Source organism: Limanda limanda, chromosome 14 (assembly GCF_963576545.1).
Source record: "Limanda limanda chromosome 14, fLimLim1.1, whole genome shotgun sequence".
NCBI lineage: Eukaryota > Metazoa > Chordata > Actinopteri > Pleuronectiformes > Pleuronectidae > Limanda > Limanda limanda.
Genome location: NC_083649.1, coordinates 9,523,653 through 9,544,462, shown reverse-complemented (window position 1 = coordinate 9,544,462; position 20,810 = coordinate 9,523,653). Strand labels below are relative to the sequence as shown.

The 20,810-nt window shown below is 42.3% G+C and overlaps 1 protein-coding gene across 1 annotated transcript in view; it reads right to left on the bottom strand.

Moving 5' to 3' along the window:
* Positions 1-305: 305 nt before the first annotated feature.
* The window catches only part of stk10 (serine/threonine kinase 10), a 40,822-nt gene continuing 20,317 nt past the window's right edge, over positions 306-20,810 (bottom strand). The window contains exons 4-20 of the mRNA XM_061085662.1: positions 20,391-20,540; positions 18,084-18,156; positions 17,141-17,335; positions 15,756-15,837; positions 11,664-11,798; positions 9,358-9,720; positions 8,768-9,226; positions 5,868-5,992; positions 4,617-4,740; positions 4,081-4,260; positions 3,870-3,962; positions 3,566-3,695; positions 3,313-3,437; positions 2,951-3,139; positions 2,737-2,862; positions 2,484-2,597; positions 306-2,120 (exon numbers count right to left, since the gene is read on the bottom strand). Coding sequence (XP_060941645.1) covers positions 1,980-2,120; positions 2,484-2,597; positions 2,737-2,862; positions 2,951-3,139; positions 3,313-3,437; positions 3,566-3,695; positions 3,870-3,962; positions 4,081-4,260; positions 4,617-4,740; positions 5,868-5,992; positions 8,768-9,226; positions 9,358-9,720; positions 11,664-11,798; positions 15,756-15,837; positions 17,141-17,335; positions 18,084-18,156; positions 20,391-20,540 — 2,804 coding nt within the window. The 3' untranslated portion in view covers positions 306-1,979. The remainder of the gene's footprint in view (positions 2,121-2,483; positions 2,598-2,736; positions 2,863-2,950; positions 3,140-3,312; positions 3,438-3,565; positions 3,696-3,869; positions 3,963-4,080; positions 4,261-4,616; positions 4,741-5,867; positions 5,993-8,767; positions 9,227-9,357; positions 9,721-11,663; positions 11,799-15,755; positions 15,838-17,140; positions 17,336-18,083; positions 18,157-20,390; positions 20,541-20,810) is intronic.

The following is a 20,810-nucleotide window of genomic DNA, read 5'->3' as shown; positions in this document are numbered from 1 at the left end:
TATAACAATGGTAAAGTCAGTGCAAGGACAAGATGAAACTTATTGTAATGTACAGATGATTGTTCTCTCACCTTTTCTTAGGTGTCAGACTAGTATGTAACTTTCAGTTTGACAATATTGGAGATTTGGAGTCCACTTTATGAAACTGTCAAGGGAGCTTTGACCATTCCACCAAACATTTTGTTCTTTGAATCAGACACTTACTGAAAATCCAGATGTTCAATTGAAAAGAAATCATGTCTAGATGTCATCACATCATGTTGAACACACAACCATTAAAAAAAAGAGCCTCCGCCACATCCCAGTAATTAGAAAATCTGCATTTATTTAGTTATTTACAACAGTGGTTCCTTCTGATACAGTTTCATTCACACTCACGACCCCTCCATACAAACAACGTCATGTAAACTGAGGCAGAGAGGAAGACCGAGATGGAGCCATTCAACATGACAGGAAGGAGAATTTGTACAACATCTTTAAATACTTCAGAGACAGTGTGCGAGAGGGAGCCAGAGAGAGACACGGAGCTGTACCTGATTACTGACCTGATATGGTTAAAACCCGCAGGTCAAACTGCTCTAAAAATCACTCTCTCTCCCTAAGGAAACAAGTTTGTCGGCTGCAAACGTGGATGAAACATCCGGAGGCATCTTGCAGCAGCCTATTGTTGCACTCCCTTAAAAAAATACATGAAGAGTCATGTTCCAATTGCAGATCATCACTTAAAACTGAGACCCCTGCTTTCTAAGTCCCCCTCCCCCCAAAAAAACATAAAAGATAAAATAAATTTAAGCAGTGTTTCCTTTGCATGACTCTGATACATCTGTATTTGGTTTAAACTCTTCACATTATTCTCCCTCTCAGTGCAAAAGAAGGCAAATTTAAGAAGAACTAAAAAAAAACAACCTATAAAAGGTTAGCAAAGACATACATGTAATATTGCACTTTGGTTAGCAGGAAGTGCATTTACTGCACACGGTATAACAATTACACACTTAATACCTCTTTTTTTATTTATTATTTAGCTTTAAATCCCCCGTTGAACATCCTTCAAAGAACATAACAGTATTTTTACTTTGGCTTCGTCAGTTCCCGTCCAGTGTGACTGATTTTACAGTAAGAATACAACAGAAAAATAACAAATGTCACCACATCCAACACTATATGAAAATAAGAAGCAAGCCATTCCTTGTCTGTTAAAATCTCTTACCTAAATAATCACTTAAAAAGAAATATAAATGTTTTGATTTTGGGTACAGCCTCATCCCTACATAATTTAAACAAAATAAAAAATTAGAACATCCTTCATACCATGGGGTTTGCTTAAAAGAAGAGTTTACAGTGATAAATCTGGATTTTTCTTAAATCAGTAAAAATAAATATAAGCGAACTTTGGCAGCTATATGACATGCATCGGTCTGACAAGCAGCTGAATAGACCAAGACATAGATAAATTCACAAAAAGGTCATTAACCAATTAACGCTAGGGTGTTTCTTTGGTCATTTCTGGAAGACGACACCGATCATTTGGGGGTGAACAAAAAGTGCTTAGATTCTGGCTCACCAGCTTTTCTAGAAACAAACAAACTCTCATCGTACAAAAAGTAAATTCCCTCCTCAAGACAACAAACGATGAAGACCAATTAAAATCACTTTGGTGTCTTCAGCTCGTCCGAATCATCAGTCACTGTATTGTGTGATCCAGATGTTCTACTGGTGAGCGGTAAAGGAAAATCAATCTGAAGCACGTTGTGGGTTTTTAGGTCAATTCAATGCTACGATGTCTTCAGAGAAAAATGTGTTAAAACATAAATATGAACTAAAACAATATGGGGACCTGATGGAGGGGTAACTAGGCTGCTGTTACTGGCAAAGCTAAATAAAACTGAGGCAGCAGACAATTGTAAGGCCTGTGTGTGAGCGTGTGTGTGTGTTTGTGTGTGTATGCCAGGAGATGTGCAGTATCACAGCAGAGGCTTCTATGTGGTAGAAGAGTCTTGGTAAGGCACGAACTTGGAGAGTTTATTGGGCGAGCTGGGGTTTGGACAGTCCGAACTGTCGCTCATCTTGAAGAACGCCTCCTGCTCCTTTTTCTTCATGGTCAGGTCTGTTTCCAGGGCCTAAGAGAAGGAAACCAAAACATGTGTAAGATTTACGTAACCATGCTCACATAGAGGGAGGGGAAATATATATATGCAGGTGGAATATTAGTAATCCCCCATAAAAGTATGGGGGAAAAAATAGGATAAAATTACCTCCACCAGGGAATAATTCATAGACTGCACTATTGTGCAATTTGGTGCGGAACCAATACAAAATCTGGTTATAGCAGATTGAAATGTGATAATAAATGTTGGAGCGGCTCGGGACAAAGGGGCAGATGTAACTTTATTTAACATTGCAAGATTTTTTTGGGTTGACGTTTAATCTAAAACATAAAACGTGTAGATAAGCTAATTGAAATCTGAAATGTGGAAACGCACCTTCTTCCTGGGCTTCAGATGATCCCTCCAGTCCTTCATCACCTGGTTGTGTTGCTCATCCAGATACTTGAGCTTCAGAGTCTCGTTCTCCACCAGCAGGTGACATTTTTCATTCTGCAGCACAAAACAATCTTTGGTTAACGACGTGGCATGTGTTGGTGCTCAGGTATCGTGTCTCCGCTGCAGAGATCTGCCTCGGAGATGAAAGGGTTGTGACAGGATGATAAAGTCGAGTGTGTAACACGTCAGTCACCTGCAGCTGCTTCAGCTCTCGGATGTTGCTCTCACACGCCCCGACCCGCTCCCTCATCTGATTCTCGTGTTTCTGCTGCTGATGGAGCCGCTCGGCCTTCTGCCGCTTCTCTTCCTGCGCAGAAAACTACAGACACGCAGAGGGGGGGGAGTTAGCAAATTACCAACTTTCTGTTTTAACACGGAGAGACACACAATTACCCAGAGCCACTTACCTGTTTGATCTTCTCTCTGTCCTCCGCGCTGCTTCCCGTCCAGTTGATGCGGAGGCTCTTCTTGAACATGGCCATGCGGGTCTTGGCTTCCCCGCGCTGGATCTTGGGCATCCGGCTCTTCTCCTGCTGCTGCCGACCTTTCAGGATCTCAATCATCCGCTGATTGTAGCACTGCATATGCTCTTGCTCCTGCAGCGACGGGAAAAATAGATACAAATGAAACCGTATGTTGGAACGATAGCAGAACATTAAAACGTGGTTGGCTCTGGACTCCAGCCTGGATTTTGACATGCCATCACATGATTGAGTTAATATGAAAAGCTCAGTGTTTGAAGGTGGAGAGGTTTGATCCACTGGTTTACCTTTTCATGTTTCTTGAGCAGCTGGTGCCTCTGGAGGAAGTATTTATCTTTCAGCTGCTGCTTCAACAGCTGATGTCTCTCGTAGAGATTCTTCTCCTCCATGTCCCACACCGTAGCTTCGCGCTCTGATCAAAGTTATTGAAACATGATGCGTCAATAGTGTGCACATGTAAAATCCCACTTCACCAGATCAATAAAGAGCAACAGGACTTATCGGTGTGATCAGGTTTTGTGTGACTAATGGAAACTGTACCTCTTATTAGGTTCTGCTTCTTGTTGAGACACTGCTTCTCTGTTTCTGCAATCTCCTTCTTGTTGTTGGAGATGATTTTCTTCAGCGTGGTGTCCAGGTAGTTCTTCTGCTGCGCCAAGAATTTCTCCTCCTAAAAACAGGTGATGTGGAGGAAGGACGGAGATGATTAGCAGAAGGACATTTCATCCGTGAGAGTGAAAAGATGTTTACATTATGAAATGGGTTACCGAAAAGCAGAATGGAACGGGTTTAGCGTTTTTAAATGTTTGAGGTTTGGTTAACATGAAAACACCAAACTGCTCACCTCTTTAATCTTCATTTCTTGGAAGGAGTTCATCTTCTGTTTCATGGATTCTTTACGCTGATTTCTAGGCAACTTATCAACCGCCTGTTTTACCTAAAGAAGCCACAGTGGAGCCGTATTCAGTGACTTTGAAACACAAGTATGATGGGAAACAAAAACACTCATGTTGTGATGTGACAGTTAAAAAGATTCCTCATATTTCCAAACGTACCTCCTTCTTCCTGTATCTGATGAGATCCTGAAACTTGTCGTGGTCCTTCTCCTGCACTGTTTTGATGCGCCTGGTCTCGTCTTTGAGTTTGACGGTGTGGTCGGCCTCCATCTTCTCAATGGTCTGCTTCTGATTCTTCTCCAGGTTCTCCAGCTCCAGGTCATAGTGCTTCTTCTTGGCCTGGGATGAGAACCAATGAGAGACAAGCACATTCTTAGCCTAGGAGTTATGTTACGAAACACTGTTGGGCTGTTTTATTTAAGTGTAGACTACTTTCATGAGGGAAAAATAACTAAGGCAATTTATGTCAGAAAAGTACAAAATACACTCTACTGAATTAAAAGCATCACAAGCAACAATACAATTTATACTAGAAAGCAAATAAGTTAATCTTCACAATGGTAGGGTTTTTTTTGCTATTGCATTGGATGACATATGATATAATGCACACACAGGTATACACACACATGGTGTTGCTAATAAAGTAGCACGTGTGTGTGTGTGTGTGTGTTTGTGTGTTTGTTTGTGTGACTCACATTCATCTCCTGGTCAAATCGTCTCTGCATCTGTTCTTTCTGTGTTTCCAGTTTGCCAGTTAGAACGGCCTGAGCTCTGTGCTCCTCCTTCTGCAGCAGCCGCAGCTCTCGAAGCTCCTGACGTCTGAACACACACACACACACACACACCGTCATTATGTTTCAACATGTGTACAACTTGAGTTCATAAGTTATCAGTGCTGTTATTAAAAAGTTTAACCGAAAAAAAATCACAATTTGTTCTTATCTGAAGAAAAACTGATAATTTGTAATGCATCAATAATGTTATTCAGACAAAACTAATATTGAGCTGTTGACAGTTTAGAAATTTAATATGAAATTGACATTTTCAGCAAGTTAAGGTCCGTCACAGTTGATGAGGATATATTACAGAAAGATACAATAAAGAGGTTTGATGTGTGTGTCTAATTTGAAGCGAAGGAACCATAAAAAATAATACCGATAGATATTATTTTGCATATGATATATAATATATTACAGATATGAAAGTTGAACCAAAACATGTGTTTCAATCTGTCTGGCCCTAAGTGGAGTAATGAAGTGAAAAGACTGTGAGATAATATATATTTATATGACATATAAAACCTGTATTTCTCAGAAATCCAAAATTATGTTGTTTTTTTTTGTCGTTCGTGTAATGTCATATCTTCACCACTAGATGGCAGGAGTAATGCATCCGGAACTCAAAGGCAGAGCTGTACGAGTTAAATAGTATTTAGTAATATATGTAACAACAAAATAAAAGTGTATTGATCAACTTCAACAACATCTGGAGAGTTAAAGAGACTCCAGTGACATCTTTCTTCCCCTTTCAGAACATTACCTAAATAAGTATTTTTCCACTTGGATTCTTAGTTTACTTTAATCCCAAAGGGATTAAGCCCAAAAGAGCAGGATGCCTTAAATAGCAGGTTCCATCTACATCCAGCAGGTCACTTATCACTGTGTGGATTTCAGTCACAGTCATGAACAGACCCCTGAGATCACAGCCGCTCATTTACAGGCAATGAAAACAGATGAGTGTTTCCAAGAAGAAGAAAAAAGGACCAAGAGGTGGGGACACAGATTATTGTGTCTTATCTGGATGGTGAATAGATCAGTGTGTGTACAGCGTGTGTGTGTGTGTGTGTATGTGTGTACAGTGTGTGTACAGTGTGTGCGTGTGTGTACAGTGTGTGTGTACAGTGTGTGTGTACAGTGTGTTTGTTCTGTAGAGAGTCATCCGCATACCTCAGGAATCTCATCTCCTCATCTTTCTTCTCATCGTCCCTGATGATCTTGGAGGTGGTGACGCTCACCTCCACGCCGTCAATAACAAACTTCCTGGTTCGCTTCAGAGTCTTACTCGAATAGTCCTGGAGAACAGACACAGGGATTTAGGTTCAGATAGATTAAGACAAGGCAAATCTTTTAATACACTCTACACATTTGATAGGTACCTCAGAAACTCTATTTGGAGTAAATTGATTTAGAGACATGTTGGGGGAATACGAACATGACGCTCATTGTGTCACAAAGAATTCCCACAATTATTTATTTAACGTAGACCAAGTTATCGTTGCACTTTAAAAGCGTTTAAAAGGTCAATTAAAAGGGAACCATAATGAAACGTCCCATTACCTTGAGTAAAACTGTGAATTTCTCTGGGTTGAACATTTTTGTTAAAGTCGGTTCAACAACTTATATAACATAGGTTGTATTTAGACATTTTGATGTTAAATTGAAACGTACTATGTTTAATCAAAAAGAGGTTGAATCAGCAGAATCAGATAGATCATCTTTGGATTTGTGTGAGTTTTTGATTCCCAATGTTTTCTGTTGTTTGTTGTAACCTGGCTAAAAACAGTGGCAGTTGTGTGTTGTATTGTGTTCTGTTGTGTTGTGTTGTGTTTACAGAGGCGTAACTATTCCTGTCAATCTGGTTCTATTGTCACATGCGGTGAGATGTTCCATCTGTTAGGGAGGGCCATGCAGGAATTCCCTCTTTTAACAACAACACAACCTCTTCTATGAAGTATGACACAACGTGTCCTTACTTTAAAAATGTATTTAACTCTTTACAACAACTTTTTTGTTACCTCCAGTGAAATATTGAGATCCAGGTTTTTAAAACAAACACGAGCTGACCAGCAAGGGGCCAGGACTTTTTACTTTGCTCCCAGATAAGAGTTGAACAAAGTCCATGTATTTGAGCAGGTAGGAGAAAGAACGGTCACAGGCACAGGCCAACCCAGCATTATGTTATACTAATATGTTAGTCATGATATTAATGTTTACATATTAGTCATAGTTTAACCTGACATTTTCACGGTCTACAATCTAACTCACAATATTTACAAGACGGATATGGCAGGGTTTGCTCAGCAAACACTGGGTAGGTCCACCCCTGGATGTTGTCATTTCCTGGTTTATAAATAGTTCATATAAGAGGGAGAGGAAAGGGAGAGGTGAAGACACAAGACGAGAGGAGAGGAGAGGTAGAGGACTAGGAGAGGACAAGGAGATTTAGAGGACAAGGAGAGTTAGAGGACGAGGAGAGGAAGAAAAAAGGTAGAGGACGAGGAGAGGAAGAAAAGAGGTAAAGGACAAGGACAAGGACAGGAAGAGGAGAGGAGAGGTAGAGGTAGTGGTAGAGGACGAGGGGTGGACGAGGAGAGGAGAGGTAGAGGAGAAGAAGAGGAGGCTTGTCCTGATTTGCTGATTTACATAACTGGCACATTTACTAAAGCAGTAAATACACGTGCTTGTTGTTGAGGTGAGTTCATGTGTGCAGGTTGCTGCTATAATGAAAATGTCCCACAAACACACTTTCTCCTATACACACAGATGAATTCATGAGCAAATGCAAACACTAAAGCTCTAAATCATACACACTTGTGCAGTGCAGAAACACTAAGGCAACACAAAGCAGTAGACGCCCGACCTCCCGTCCTGAGACAAAGATTCACCCACAGACTGCAAAACAATGTCTTCTGAAAAAAAACCTGAACATGCCCAGAACAGGCACGACTTCGTGCACAGTCAATAAGAGTTCAATGGTGGTCAGTCCATAAGCATCCAGAAGCAGCCGAGTGACAATGGGCTGCACAGAAACCTCCATTCACAGGGATGAATACCGAGCAGTGTGCACACAAAGGGCTCTGTTGGTGCTGCTGAATGGAAAAATGTTGCATATTTTTTGCTTCAGAAACTCTCGGTATCTGATGATGAAACGGTTTCTGTCTCCTGCAGCTTCCTCACATCTTTGCCTCAGCAGGATTTTTTAAAAGGAACACGTTTGTTGAATTGTGATAAATTGTCGTCTGTGGCAAGAAAAATCCTTGATACTTGTTAGAATATATTCATAGTCACCACAAAACCCTGAGCTCATAATGTAACTTTCGTTGTGAGCCTAATGGAAGACAGGCGGTGGTGTGTTGCAGATGGTGAACACCCACACCCCAAAACACAACACAATGCACTTTCAGTTCCTCTGTGGGTGAAAAAACAAATACTTTTTCCAGGGTGGAGTTTTTCCTGCAGAGGCTGAGAGCAGTTCTCAGTAGTTCGTTGACACTTCAACACCAGCCTGACCTCTCTCCTCGAGAAAAACATGATCTACTGAAACACCTGCACGTGTGAATGAGGGACACGTGTTCTCTGTGTCAAACCAGTACGTAGAAAGTACCTCCGTTTGTTGCTGTGTTGTTGTGTTTGATAGTGAGCAGGATTACACAACACAACTGGATTAATTTCTACGAAAACTTGAAAGAACCAGCTAGATTTTCATGCAAATACAGACCAGACAGACGGATCAACAACTTTTCTTTCACTTTGTTTTTAACATTTTCCCTGCATGGACCTTGATATATATATTTTTTTTATCTGGCATATTTAGGGAACTGATATCTTTGAGTGCAGCTTGATTTAATATAAGGGGAATGTTGGGCTTTGGGGAGGTATGCACTAATAATAATAATAATAATAAACATAATAATAATAATAATAATAATAATAATAATAATAATAATAATAATAATAATAATAATAATAATAATAAAAATAATAATACTGTTGGATAGATCAGGCTGTTTATAAAAGTGTCACCCACGTGTTCCTACAAGCAGAGAGAGGTTATGCTTCTGACTCACCCTGGCAGACATGGAGATGGTCTCCTTGTGGATCGACATGTCCATGCTCTCGGACGCCATGCTGCCCGAGTAGGAGAAGCGTTTGTTGATGATCCCTCCATTGATGTAAGGCGGGATGGCCTCACCGTTGCCTCCTGTCGACATCCGCTCGGGCCGGTCCTTGGTGATGCTGCCGTTCGGCCTGGAGCGGGACACAGGGCCTGGCGTGTGAGCAGGGGAAGGTGCTGGAGAAGGTGCCGGAGAAGGTTGAGGAGCGACAGCCGGGCTCGGGCTCCATGCTGTCGTTTCTGTTATTCCTGTGGTTGTGACTCCATTGGCGATAAGAACATCGCTCTTATCCTCAGGCGCCAGGATTGTGGGCTTCTCTGGTTCTGGTGAGTCTATGATGATGTCCACCTGCTCCTCAGAGGCTTCGGAGAGAGATGGCGGCTGCTCCGTCTCTGGGGTCTCCACACCAACCTTTAAAAAATATAATTTACACAAATATTATAACATATTTGGACACAGGACAGTCATAGCTCTATGACCTAGAAGAAACATCAGCATTTTATCTACAATGCAAGGGGAAAAAGTGTAAAACTTCAGTGCACCTTTTCCTCCTCTGATGTGGGGGTGCTCTTTCCATCCTCAATGCCCGAGTCCGAGCTGGAGGTTTTGGTCGAGGACTCGCTCTCGGATTTCTCGGACTCAAGCAGGACATCATCGCCCAGTTTGTCCCCCAGCTCCTCCCCCAGCTCCTCCGGGTCTTTTGGGGGGAGGTTTTGCCGCGGCAGGGGCACAGGGACCACCATAACGGAGCCCGGCTGCTCCTGTGTCGGTGTGTCTGGCTCCGCCCCCATCCTGGGTAGAGGTATCGGTGTGGTCGGGGAGGGCGTGGTGGGGCTCGGGGTGTCCGCAGACTGGTCCACTTCCAAACTGGTCTGACTGGTCTGACATGGCTCTTTACCTGGAGACTGCAGGGACAAGGAGGTGTGAGAAGAGAAGTGTCGTTATGCACCATGGGAAGAATCATTCGATGTTTGAAGGCTTTTAAGTCGTAGGTTTTCTTCTAAATGTTAATGTTTCCAACCTTTGGTTTTTAGCCCAAATGGATTCAGTGCAGTAACTTGAACATTTACCTTTGTAGGAATGCAGTCACACCTGCTTTATACTGCCGCTTCTCACTGTGGCTGAGATATACTTACTAAAGATAAGATGGATAATAACAATAATAACAGAGGTCAAAGGCCTGCGTAAGTCATGGCTGACAACCAGGAGGGACAGAGAGGTAATCTTCGAGTGAGTGCTTTTCAAAATAAAGCCCATTCTTATTCGTTTGTGTTCAAAAGAAAATGTTTAAATATCTATTTCCTTTCTGGGGCATTTCGCCAGCTGCATGAGAACTCAAACCTCTGTAAACCTCCATTTACTTCACTTTTGTTTCTGTAGGGGTCATCAAGTTAGATTTAAAACATTTTTAATAACTCAACGAAAGCCGTTTACTACCTGTCAAACTGGCCAAATTAAATATGTCACCAAAGGCAACTGTGTGAGGCCTGGACTCATATTCCCAAGCTTGAGGATGCCTAGTGAGACAGACTGACAACATATTATAAACACTGGAATGTTTGTCGTTTGTTTTGCACATTCTAGAGGCAGCCCAAAAATAAATTAAAAATCTCGTAAAAATCAAATATAAACACCACTGAAGATGTTATTTTAAGATTGCATGCACAGCTATCTGTCTATCTGCCACCACTCCCACTCGAGGTAAAACATCTGACATCTTTATGATCAGGTGCATCCTCTCTAATGCCTCAGCTAACATTTCTGTCTGGCTCCGGAGGATCTACAGGAAGAGATTAAGTGGTGACTGCTTGGCCGACTTTCAGGGCTTTGTGATTGTGTCAAAATGTTGATCTACGCCGCCCACAAAAGTGGCAGTTAGGTGACAACCATTTAAAAGTATCATTATTATAATAATACGCATAAAGAAAATAACACCCCCGACATAAACTTTATTTCAAACTAAAGGTCAACAATGTTCATTTACCGAGATGTCTCAAACAGGAAGTGCCAAAATACCACGGCACTTACCGCATCGCCATGTGTCAAACTCCCCCCTTCACTGCACTGGGAGCTACGTTATTCATCTCAATCAATGCAGTGAACATTATGTCTAAGTGTTGACATTCGGGGGAGGAAGAGAAAAAAAACATCCATTCTCAGCATGTGATCAAACACATCTGTCTCGTTACAGCTTCCTGTCGAGCAGGAGTATTTCTAGGATCCTCGACACTTGAGGGACTCTGCTGGTGAACAGGAAACCCCCCCCCCTGTTTTTTATCTAAGGGTCGGCGTATGGCGGCACAACAATGCGCGACCGTAAATAATTAATTTCCATCAGGGGTTTGCGATGTCATGGCGTTTCTATGCAGCAGCGATGTCAGACTCTGAACCTATATTTAACCACGTGTGGGTGTGGGTGAACGCCAGTGTTCCGGTTTCTGTTCCTTTGTTTGTGCTCCCTCACACCACTTTCTAATTTCATGCCCTCTGAGGATTTGTACAGCCGACCCTCAAACCGTTGTGCTCTTCTGGGCACGTGCAGGTAAGTGCATGCTTTTGTGTGATTATGTGCAGGAGTTCCAACTTAATTATATTGTCTGGTGACATAAAAAAAGGCCCTTTTTAACTCGTCTGTTTGAGCTTGGGACCACACAGTCAGAAGAAGAAAGGGTTCAGAATAAGGACGCATCTTCCCTTTAAATCAAAGCTACACTTGTGAACCTGCAGCTCGAAGCCACCAGACCTTTCAGAAAAGCTGGGCGTGGCCTATTCTCCTTTCAGAAACAAACAATGATGGAGACGAAAATGAAGGGACAGAAATGAAAGGGGGAAAATAAAGGTTTAGTACCACTGTGAGCTCCATGGCGTCGTCCTCCTCTCCTTCCTCTCCATTGTCCTCTACTTCCTCCATGACCTCTGCCTTGGCCTCGGCCACCAGTTCCCGCAGAGGACGGTTGGACGTCACCGACTTCACAAACGGATGCTGTGGACACAAGGGACAGAGGAGACGGATGTTGAGACCAATTATCAATCGAATCAAAAGCTGAAATTGAACGATGCAAAATACCTAGAAAACATGTCTTGGCATTACGGCAATAACATCTTAAGTTGATGGATTTTTTAGATTACTGTCATTATCTTATTACATTTTTTATATTTTCATTCACTTGTCTATCTCATTCAGACTTGCGTTTTATCCCTTCTTTTATAAGACACAACAATACGTCTAAATGATTAAAATAAGATATTTGAGATTTGAAAGCCTTCAGTAAACTGTTTAAATAAATGTTTAAATGGTAAAATTACATGTATAGGAATTAATAACATTCAGATGAATTATTATATATGACAATAGTCCCGCAACAGAGCAGTAAGCGACAAGAACAAGAGACAAGAAGGCTACAGGAGACTTTCACTGCAGGAGAAACTCTACTCTCAGTCGCCTGCTGATTCCTGGACAGCTACAACAATAGCACCTTTCCAATGAAGCGCCACCTATTAATGACACACCAACTTAACAATAGCATAATACAGCCCCCCCCCCCCCCCCCCCCCAAAAGAAAAATATCTTAAGTCCCCCAATGTCTTAAGAGAAATTGTGTATTTTGCCACTGCAGAGCGAACAAGGAAATAATAAGTTGAGTGCGAAGAGAATAAAAGGCCAAATTAGAAGTTGAGTGCGGCCGGGACAAAAGACGGGTCGTCAATTATTCAGATGCTTTGCACTCCTGTGTAAGATAATTGGAACAGCTGACAAGCGGCAAAAAGGCAACAAGTGGTGCTGGACCACGAAGTGTGTCGAAGTGTGTGTGTGTGTGTGTGTGTGTGTGTGTGTGTGTGTGTGTGTGTGTGTGTGTGTGTGTGTGTGTGTGTGTGTGTGTGTGTGTGTGTGTGTGTGTGTGTGTGTGTGTGTGTGTGTGTGTGTGTGTGTATGTGTGTGGTTGTGCTTGATGAGTTTTTTGTGTGCGTGGTCTTGTCCCCTGCATTAGTGCTCGGCTTTTAACTTCTCCAGTGACAAACAACAGTCAGCTATTGTCTAATGAGTCAGGTTGTGTTTAATTTCTCGGAGTCATCTCAGCATTTATTACACGGCAGTGGAAAGGCTTGCATGACATTGTCGAAGATATCAATTATATTTAAATACTATATACTGTATACACATGCAATTGCTTTTGGCAGAAGTTCAATTGAAACTAAAAATGCAAATGTTTACGTATCAATGGAGAGAGTGGGCAAGATCTAATGCAAATGGTCTTCATTTGCATTTATGTTACTTGTAAATGAAAATAAAATACTATACTACTGCAATTAAGTGTGGTTCATTCTAAGGAAGTGAAGAGATGTCTTACAGAGCAGAGAGCAGCAGGAACATGAGTGCACAGAGAGCATCATGGGATTGGAATTTAAAGAACACAAGTTCAGCAACTGATGCAGGAGACAGCCCCACTGGTTAACTTGTGACATTCTCAGCGGTTAGCTGAAATGATCGAGACGCAGCAGCCACGCTTCCATTTTCTGAGGAAGCACCAACAGGCGGAGGGAGCTGGCATCAGACTGTTAAACCTGAAGAGGCTCAGAGTGACTTGAGGAAATGCATCTTGTGTAATGCTCCCATAATACTTGACATATTTCCTCTAAATCTGTGACGCCTGGAGGAGGGTGTGTCAGCAGAGCGGGTGTTGCAGAGGGCAGATGCATTTCAAATGTAAATTAAACTTTCAAAAAGCTCAAAAGAATGATGGAGTTAAAGAGGATCATTATTATCTATTGATATCTCGACACCAGGAAACAGTGAAAGTTCTAACAGTGACAAATGGCAGATTCTTACATTTAAGAAGCTGTAACTATTAAATGTTTGATATTTTATCGGTGAATCTCTTCATATCTATCTTCAGGTGCCATAAGAGTTCCTACAGTGGGTGAACATTTGAGATTTGAGCAAAGACATTTTTCTCTGGAGGTGAAGATTTGTTTTGAAATGAAGGTAATAGTTAAGTTTAGGCTAGGTTTGGAGCAGGGGTTGGGATGTTGCACGTACTAATTCTGGACTTTTTAAATCAGTTTTGACAGATTTTTTGCCTTATGTTATTTCCTGCCTCACTTCAGGTTCTCTTCTTTCTCTGTATAATCCTCAAACCTCACTGGGACTTCTTTCTACTAAAAAAATAGTCCCTGTGAAAATGATCCTCCTGTGAACTATGGCCTTACCATTTGTTTACTTAGATACTGAAGAAAACTTAACATGGTTATTCTAAGGCAAGTTCATGCTTAGTAAGGGTCTCGGGTTATAAGTAGCTGGTGTAATGGAGCTTTTCTCCCCATGATGGACATTGGAGTTGATGGTAATGAAGTGTATGGTCACTTAAGGTTTGGCTTAAACAAATATATAATCGTTATGGTTTCAAGGCAAAGGATTTCATGATGTCAGTTAGGGTTCAAGTACAAATATCAATGTTGAAAAATCCCTATAAATCTCTATAAACCTGCCAAATACCACGATTGTACAACTACCCATCATACAGAGAAACTCCAGGAGAAAACATCCAGAATGGAAGCTGTGTACGAATCCATGAGCAAATACAGTATGTGGGAGGAGTAGCTATATTCAGTATAATGACTGCGTGGTTTCCCGCCAGCCGCACAGCCACAGTGACTGATCCTGTGTCCTGTTGTTTTTGTATACATTCCTAACCACAACACATGAGGCACACAGAAGGCAAGACGCACGGGAGAGAGGAGGTTGTAAGATGGTTAAACTGATTCTAAAAAATCTAACTTTTTCTAATAAAAACATTGATGTCAGACTTCACGATGCGTTCTACCTTCATTTCCTCTTTTTAAACACAGAGGTCTCTGATTCATTTGTCTGTTTCGACATCTGTTACCACATCTACAGGGATTCACAGGATTAGAAGGTCCGATCGAACATTTGTCACATGCACTGACTTCCTGCGGGCCGACGTCACGCAGAGAAACATTCAATGCCCTCGTTATCACAGCTATCTGACAGCTGTGAGGCGCAGCAGGCATGATAAACATCTAAAAGCTCCAGCACGCCACTAAAAAACACGGAACGCGCCTGTCTTCTCCCCCAAGTCCCCACCCCACCGGAGCACACATGCAGAATTCCCCGAGGGTCCGGGTCTCGTTGGTTTTTCATCTCTGCCTTCCCTGCGATTGGCCAGAGGTGGCGAGCTCGTGGTGAATGCAGGCGCGCCATTGGCTGCGGGGCGGGAATGTAAATAGCTGGCATTCCCTCGGCTGCGGGATGCAGACAGGAAACCGTGGCTCTGAATTGTAATAACCACTGCTCTTGTGCGTTTAATCCACACCCTTTTTTTCTCTCCCTCTCGCTCTCCCTCTCTCACTCACTCTCTCATTCTTCACACTCGAGATTGTGGATTTTGAGAAGCAGTTGTGAAAACTCGTCCTCGGATATCTGTCCAGCCAGAGGAACTGTCATCGAGGTCTTTTTTGGCAACGTCTCCAGTGCAGATGTATGTTAACACTTTGCTGTTTCTATAAAACACAGGAGGTTGAAACCATTTTTGGGACTTTCTCAGAGTGCGATTCTACATCAGTTCATTCACCTCTCTCTACTGCACCACATAAAGCTCTGACTTTTCTTCCACTTAACTTTTTATGCCATCCTACTCCATTTCTTGCCCCCTCCACTCCTTCTACTCTCCTCTCCCACTCACATGCCAGTGCCCTCGGGCAGAGGGGGGGGGCACCGCTCGCTCCCCTGCCATAGATCACTCCATTCACTTCTTAAAATAGAAGATTAAACTGCTCCGTATATGTGTGTGTCGGTGCAAGATAAGGACAGCGCGAGGACAATGCTCCATCGTTTATCAAAGTTCAGCACCCTGTAGAAATTGGTCCGGGGGTTATAATAATTGCACACTGCGGGGGTGGGGGGGGTGGGGGGGGCACCTACCTCCAGGAGCTGTGTCGCGGTCGGACGACTCTCCGGGTTTTTATCCAAACTTTTCTTCAGGAAATCTTTAAACTGCTGCGACCTTGAATAACACAAGCAACAGTATTCAATCAAAAAACCAGAGTGATGAGGAAAGAGGTGGGGGGGGGGGGGGGGGAGAGAGAGCAAAGGAACAAAACAGAACATTTCCAGACAAGTGAAGTGCATGTGGATCATCCATCGCTTTCAGAGTTGTCAGCTCTTTTTCAACACCTGACAACTTCATTCTTGTAGCACTGAATTTGCAGCTATGGAAACTCAAGAGGCTGATATGGAAAAGCCACATTCTGCCGAGCTGGTGTTGCAGTTTTAAGTAAAAGGAGAAAAACGGACAGTGGGTCGAGATTATAGTAAATGACACAGTGAAATCTCAAAAAAAAATCCTCATTCTGATTAGGGTTGCAAAGGGGCGGAAAGTTTCCAGTAAATTTCCGGAAAGTTTCCATGGAAAGTTTAGCTCGGGAATTTTGGGAATTTTGACACAAAAAAAAAAAAACGCAAATTAAACGCTGTGCAATAAAAAAATCATTCAAAACTCTATTTTAAAGATGTATGGAATGCAGCACACCATGCATGTTGAGTTTCAACCCTCCACTGTGCATTCTTCCATCACATGCACAGATAACTCCCAGCATCCTTCACTCTACAGCAGGGCTATTGAGGCCTGCTGTAGTGTGCAGGACTAGTCAGGTAAGTTTCGATGATATTACTGGAGAAAACATATTAGCATGCTGATTGAGGATTGTTCATCTGTTCATCTAGCCTATTTCCATTTATTTATCCATCAATTGTAAAACATTTTTACAGACGATTCCAAGTGTTTGGCTAACTATTTATATCTCTGGCATTGCATTAGTGTTTTTCTCATCTTATTCTACAGAACAATGCCACGTGCACTATCTCATGTGTGGAGGCATTTCACCCCATCCAATGTAGAAGGAAAGGCTGTGTACATTTGCAAATACTGTGCAAAGACCTATGTTAAGAATGACACAACGATGCAGAATCGTATAGTCAAGTGCCCAAAGTTTCCTCAGGGTTCAAATCAGCCCATGACAAAACAAAATGTTTATATTCATGTCTGTATATGACAATGTAAATACAGTTAGTATAAATTACCCACAACATTTCCAGTTTATTCCCGTTAATTCCCGTATATTCCCGTTTATTCCCGTTAATTCCCGTATATTCCCGTTAATTCCCGTTAATTCCCGTTAATTCCCATGGAAAGTTTCCAACTTTGAATATTCCCGGAATTTTGCAACCCTAGTCGAGATTACAGTAAATGACAAGGTGAAATTAAAAAAATCTTCATTCTGATTCCTTTTCTGATGCACCAGCCTCACCATTTGTGCGGCTGCTCCAGGGTGGGCGGCTCCGACTTGGCGATCTTCAGCAGCACCCTCATGGGGTTGAGCTCGTGGTGGGGGGGCTCGATCTGGGCCAGCTCGATCAGCGTGATCCCCAGGGACCAGATATCGGCTTTGTAGTCGTACGGAGCGTCCTTCATGGTCTCACACATGACCACCTCGGGGGCCATCCTGAGGAACAGACACATGAAATCAGCTTTACTGCGCATAAATGATATTTGTTTGTCTGTCCGGATGCTTCTCATCATAAAAACACTTTCGAAGCAGCAGTCGAGACTAACTGAGACTAACTAACTAACTTTTTTCTTAGATTCGTATTACTTAGGCCCGTGTCAACATCAAGCACACTTGACGCGTGTGTGTTTGCCAACGATTTGCAAAGCGGCTCTCACAACTCTAAATCTGAGCTCTTGGATTTACTCAAGTGCAAAGAAACCAATGTTTGCTCCCCCGGTTCCTTGTCGACTTTGCTTATCAGTGCATTGAAGGAAAAGGTATAATGCAAAGCCGTCTGCCAGATTCTTTTCAGTACGGCTCGGTATTGTGCAACCCGGAGGGCACGGTCGTGTTTTCATGGAGCTTGGAAGGATATTTCTGAAGGGATGATAACCTGTTCTGGTCAATGGTTAACTGGTCATATTCACATAGGAGAGAGAGAACTATAGGACAAGGTTCACTGTGCAGACTTTAGAGATCACGTTTCCAACTTGTTCAGGTAAAGAGACGACTGCACTGCTGTGACAACAACGGAGGATTAAAGCACATTGTGAGCATTAGGGTTAAGTGTGCGTACACATAACAATATACTTTATCCACAAAAGGGATATTCCACAGCTTATATAGCTATTGTGAGGCATGTTAATGGCTTCATATATGGTTCATATCAAGGTAAACGGTGCAGAGTCTAGGTTGTACTCACCAGTACGGTGTTCCAATGAATGAGTCTCTCCGTTGTAGGGTTTTGGTGTTTTTCGCAGACACACCAAAGTCAGCTGTAGAAATAAAGACAGAAAGATGATATGAGATAAGTTGAAAGCCCGTCCTCAATAGCCCCTTAGTAGACGACTAGTGAAATTCTGATGGGCAGAGACACAAAGCCGCTAGTCCCTGACATGACCCTCACATTACAGGATTTTTTTTCACTTTGGCTGAACGTGTTTTTTTTTCTGTGAGTAAGAACTTTACGAGCGGTGGGATGCCCGGCGTTGAGGAGTGTCTGGCAGAGTCCCGGGGATTTTACCCACAAGGCAGTGAGGCTGTCGTGGTTTTGAAGACTACAATTCAAATATCCTCGACTTCCCAGTCAAACATATCATTTGGACTGTTGCGGTCGATAGTTTCTAGAATTTTTTACTTATTACACAATACAAAAACTCTTGTACTGATTTGATTTAACACTGAATACAAGTTCACACAGTTAAATCCTCTGGATTTTAGCACAATTACACCAATAAAAGGCTCAAACCACAGGGCTCCTTCCGCTTCTGCTCTCAAATCCGCTGCATCACTGGGTTGAACCTACACTCAACTTCCCTTAAAACACAGTTTTAAGGGTGTGTTCCTCAATAAGCGCTGTCATGATGATATGCAAATATTTCTACACTAGAAAATTATAAAAGCTCTCAGAATACATCACAATACTACAGCAGGAAGTAATGGACTGCACAATAAAAGGTGTTTAAAGGGGAAACCCAACAGACTCATTAAATCGTGGCTGGATTTCAGTGGAAAAATACAGACAAAGGGTTTAATCACGAGTATCGTTGCCTTTGTTATTGATCATGACGTCGATAAAAGAGCAGGAAGGAGGAAGAAGCTTTTTCTCTGATGACCTTGACATGTGAGTATCTTTTCTAAATCAGTCACATTCCTGAACATACTGTACCTAGAGATAAACAGTGTCGGAAGAGTTTTATACACAGGGAGCTGCACTGAATGGGAGAACATAATGTTTGACGTCACTCATCAAAGGCGGAGGGAACGCACGAGTGGCCACAAAGACACTTAATTACTCCCTTGTTAGAATTAACATGCAGTTTGAGGAGTTTGGAGACTGCAAATGAGTCAGTGTCATGCTAAATGAGCTGAAAAGGGGCCACTCCCAGTGATTATATCGCGCTGTGGCGTCTCGGGGAAGAATGAACAGCAGCGGAAATACAAGTTCAGCTCGGGAAGCACAGGGGTCAGCAAATTGTGAGAGTTTCAAAAGATAGCATGAAGAATAATGAATTGAAGACGTTTTAATGTAACCACAAAGCCATAAACCATTTGAAATCAACATAAACTACACAAAGGTGCAGCTAGTTCCACAAATAAATAATACCTGGCTCTGAAGGTGTCCGAGGCCTCAATGAGTTCTCAGTGTTTTGGTTTGCTGGTCAAGCAAAGTGACTGAGAGCCAAAAAGACTAAAGACAGTTAAACATCGTGTATGCTTTCTTGTTTCAAGTTCTATGTGTGAGGATCCAAATGTCCGGCAGCTATTCAGACAAATCAGCAAAGCCTCAAGTGACACTTGCACATAAAACACCTTGAAGGAGATTGAGCCGTCTCTGGAAAGCTTCACTAATCCAAACCATACCGACCATTGGGACGGATCCAGAACTTCAGCTGTGCAATGTGAAGAATGTGGAGAACTCTTCAAAAAGACTACAAATGAAAACACGCCAACTATGTGCGTGTGTGTGTGCGTGTGTGTGTCTTCCATGTAAGACAAAGGAACAACAGAGTATAGGTCGATAGATAGATTTTAAGATTTCTACCAAGGAGGTTATATTATCCATTTGTTTGTAGGTTTGTTTGTTAGCAACATAACACATAAACAGCTTTATAGATTATTATAAACTGAAAGGAAGGGTGCAGGTCAGGTAAGAACCCATTCAATTTGGTGCTGATCCAAATCAGGGGGGGTCCTAGATTTTTTTTATGATCATTGTTAGATGGGGCATTCATTTACATGTTTCTCAGGCATATTTACGGGATGATATTCATGATGAGTGAAGGTGCATTTCTCTAACTGTACATAACTCAAATGTTCCATTCTAAATGAATGTCAGCTCATGCATTAAAAAGGGAAATATCACTGTCCTCAAGGTTAACTCCATAAAGGATTAACTTCTATACACACTGTTATGTGATCCTGACTTTCTGCACCCACTGAAGCATTACCTTACATAAGAGCACCTAAAGCCAGAAGTAGTTTAAAGCAAGATGCCTGAAGGCCTCACCGAGCTTGATGTCCCCGTCCAGCATGAGGAGGATGTTTCCAGCCTTCAGGTCTCTGTGGATGATCTTTATACTGTGCAGATAAACCAGAGCCTCCAACATCTGACGGCAAACCACCTTGATCTGCGGCTCCGTCAGACACCGATCCAGCTCTGATGGAGGAGAGAGACGACGGAGAGGTTAAACACAAGGTAGGAGAGAGGGATGGAGACAACAGGGTTGAAACTTACACATTCATAGAGCACCTACAATCCTGGGAAAACTAACTTGGGACTGGTCTAGTGTTTCAACCCCAACAAGAGAAAAACAGAAACAGGTAAACCTAAACCTGGATAAATAATCCCAGATCAGAGAGGCTTTCACACTCAGTCCTGCCCTAAAGACTTGATTCTCCGGTGTCTGTGTTTGGTTAGCTGCAGCTG